This window comes from Chinchilla lanigera, unplaced genomic scaffold (assembly GCF_000276665.1).
Source record: "Chinchilla lanigera isolate Chin_1 unplaced genomic scaffold, ChiLan1.0 scaffold00098, whole genome shotgun sequence".
NCBI classification, from domain to species: domain Eukaryota; kingdom Metazoa; phylum Chordata; class Mammalia; order Rodentia; family Chinchillidae; genus Chinchilla; species Chinchilla lanigera.
The window spans coordinates 146,309-149,919 of record NW_004955499.1 but is presented as its reverse complement, the minus strand read 5'-3'; the positions used below and the strand labels follow the sequence as shown (position 1 = coordinate 149,919).

Sequence of the window (3,611 nt, the reverse complement as noted above, 5' to 3'; positions counted from 1 at the left end):
TCCGGGAAAGATGTCACAGTGAAGGGCATATGGATACATGTGAACCATATGGAGGAAGTTTCACTTCTCACCAAGATCTTCAGAGTGATCCCGCTCACTCTGGAGAAAAAACTCATGTAAATAAACAGTATGGAAAATCCCTCACTAGCAATTCATTGGGTAATGTTGATCGAAGTCACCCTGGGGAGAAACACGATGTATGTAACCAATGTTGGAGAGCTTTCAGCACAGGTGGGGTTTGTCAACATGAATCGACTCACTGTGGGGAGAAACAGTACGTATGTGACCGATGTGGGAAAGCTTTCAGCAGTCAGTCCTCTTTTCAAGAACATGAAAAGACCCACAGTGGAGGGAAACCCTATGTTTGTAAGCAGTGTGGCAAAGGTTTCACCACACGACGTAGGTGTCAAACACATGAAAGAATTCACACAGGTGAGAAACCCTATGTGTGTCAGCAATGTGGGAAAGCTTTCTTCACTAGTCATGGTTGTCAAAACCATGCAAGGACTCATACAGGGGAAAAGCCCTATGCATGTAAGCAGTGTGGCAAAGCTTTCAGCGATCATCATGCTTGCCGAAGACATGAACAGACTCACAGTGGGGAAAAACCCTATGCATGTAAGGAATGTGGCAAACGTTTCTGCAGAAAAGATCACTGGCAAACACATGAACAGGCTCACGCTGGGGAGAAACCCTATGTGTGTAAGCAATGTGGGAAAGCTTTCAGGAGACAAGATACTTGGCGAATGCACGAACAGAGTCACACTGGTGAGAAACCCTATGCATGTAAGCAGTGTGGGAAAGCTTTTATGAAACGTAGTGTTTGTCAAAAGCATGAATTGACGCACTCTGAGAAGAGACACTGTGTATGTAGCCAGTGTGGGATAGTCTTCAGTGGAAAATATTCTCTTCAAGCACATGAAAAGACCCACAGTGGAGAGAAACCCTACGTGTGTAAGCAATGTGGAAAAGGGTTTGCCACACAGACAGATTGTGAAAGACATATACGGACTCACACTGGGGAGAAACCCTATGCATGTAAGCAGTGTGGGAAAGCTTTCAGCACCAAAAGAAGTTGGCAGGTACATGAACGGACCCACACTGGGGGAAAACCCTATGTATGTAAGCACTGTGGAAGAGCTTTCAGCACAAATGGTTATTGTCAAATTCATGAACGGACTCACACTGGGGAGAAACCCTATGCATGTAAGCAGTGTGGGAAAGCTTTCATCAGCAAAGCAGGTTGGCAAATGCATGAATGGACCCACACTGGGGAGAAACCCTACGCATGTAAGCAGTGTGGGAAGTCCTTCAGCACACGTCGTCTTTGTCAACTGCATGAAGGTACTCACACTAGGGAGAAATCGTATGTATGTATACAATGTGGGAAAGCTTTGAGCACCAAAGAAGGTTGGCAAATACATGAAAGGACTCACACGGGGGAAAAACCCTATGCATGTAAGCAATGTGGGAAAGCCTTTAATACACGTTCTAGTTATCGAAAGCATGAACTGATTCACACTGGGGAGAAACCTTATGCATGTAAGCAGTGTGGCAAAGCTTTCCGCCAAAAATACAGTTGTCAAATACATGAACGGACTCACACTGGGGAAAAACCCTTCGTATGTAAGCACTGTGGGAAAGCTTTCACCACACGTCGTTTTTGTCGACTACATGAACATATTCACACTAGGGAGAAATCCTGTGTGTGTATACAATGTGTTAAAGCTTTCAGCAGCAAAGCAGTTTCACAAGTACATCAAAGGAGTCACGCTGGGGAGAAACCCTATGCATGTAAGCAGTGTGGGAAAGCCTTCAAAACACGTCGTATTTGTCAAAACCATGAACGGACTCACACTGGGGAAAAACCTTATGCATGTAAGCAATGTGACAAAGCTTTCACCAGAAAAGCTCGTTTGCGAATACATGAACGGACCCACACTGGGGAAAACCCCTGTGTATGTAAGCACTGTGGAAAAGCTTTCAGCACAAGTGGTAGTTGTCAACTTCATGAACGGACTCACGCTGGGGAGAAACCCTCTGTATGAATGCAATATGGGAAAGCCTTCAACACACATGATTGTCAAGGGCATGAACAGACACACTGGGGCGAAACCCTACGTATGTATGCAATGTGGGAAAGCTTTCAGCAGCAGAGCAGGTTGGCAAACACACGAAAGGACTCAGACTGAGGAGAAACCCTACATATGTGAGCAGTGTGGGAAAGCGTTTGTCACACACAGAGGTTGTGAAACATGTACAGACTCACACTGGAGAGAAACCCTATGCATGTAAGCAATGTGGGAAAGCCTTCCACACACATGGTGTTTGTCCAAAGCATGAACAGACTCACACTGACGAAAACCTTAGGCATGTAAGCAATATGGCAAAGCTTTCAGCAGGAAAGATAGTGCCAATACATGAACGGACCCACATCGGGGAAAAACCCTATGTACATAAGAACTGTGGAAGAGCTTTCAGCACAAGTGGTAGTTGTCAAATTCATGAATGGACTCACACTGGGGAGAAACCCCATGTATGTATGCAATGTGTGAAATCTTTCATATCGCACTCAAATTGTCAAAGACGTGTATAGACTCTCGTGGGAGAAACCTTAAATATGTAAGCAATTTGGGAAAACCTTCTACACAAAGTGTCAAATATATGAGAGAAGTCTCACTGTGGAGAAACTATGAATGTAAGCAATTTCAGCCAACACAGTGTTTGTTGAATAAATGACAAGACTCATAATGGAGAGACACCGTATGTATGTAATCAGTGTAGGAAGGCCTTTGTCATAGACACTGTGAAACACATATACAGATTCTCACCAGGGAGGAACACTGTGTATGTAAGTGTTCTGGTTGATACATTGGTCAACTTGTGTGTTTGGCTAAGTGACTCAGCAGTTCTACATCCTGCTCTAGGATGTTGTTCACTGTGAGTGTGAGAAGTTTAGAAGGTTGACTATGTGAGTACCGCCCCTTGGTCGGGGTACCCATCTTACACTATAAGGGAGGGAAAGAGGCTTGCACACACTGCCATTCCCCCGTTTGCTCTTGTTGCTGTGCCACTGTGCCTCGGAGCCAGGCAGGTATGGACTGAAACCTCCCCAAAGTGTGAGCTAAATAAACCTTTCCTTCCTTAATTTTGGGTGTTGGGTATTTGGTCTCAGCAATGAGAGAAAAGTAACCAAGACAGAATTTGGTACCAGAGAAGTGGGATTGTTGCTGTGACTGTACCTGACCATATGGTTCAAGAGCCTTTGGATTTGGCTTGTGGAAAGTGTTTGGAAAGGTTCAGAGATGTTGCCTGAAAGAGAAGCGCTAGAACACTTTGGGCTGTTTTGTCTGGGAGATTCTGGTCAGAGTTCAGAATACTAGAAGGCTGATAGAAATCCTCCCAGGGAAGACCGGGTTTGGGAGGTTTCTGCCGGGAAGAAGGACTATATTGGTTGTTGGACTCCAGACAATGCATTATTGCTTGGCACAAAGTTTGTCTGCGTTTTACTTTAGTCCAGAGACTGCCTGAGACTGAGATTAAGGGAAGCAGATTAATTAATCTGGCAGAGAAATTTCATGGCAGTGAAATGTTGAGGCAGTGGCCTGGCT

General features: G+C 44.9%; 1 protein-coding gene across 1 annotated transcript; it reads left to right on the top strand.

Annotated features, from left to right (window-relative positions):
- Nucleotides 1–3,080, top strand: LOC102029762 (zinc finger protein 14-like; the record flags this gene model as incomplete). Its single annotated transcript, XM_013505557.1, is given in 1 exon segment — nucleotides 1–3,080. A coding segment is annotated over 1 exon segment (2,048 nt), but the record flags the coding sequence as incomplete, so codon positions are not given.
- Nucleotides 3,081–3,611: the final 531 nt, after the last annotated feature.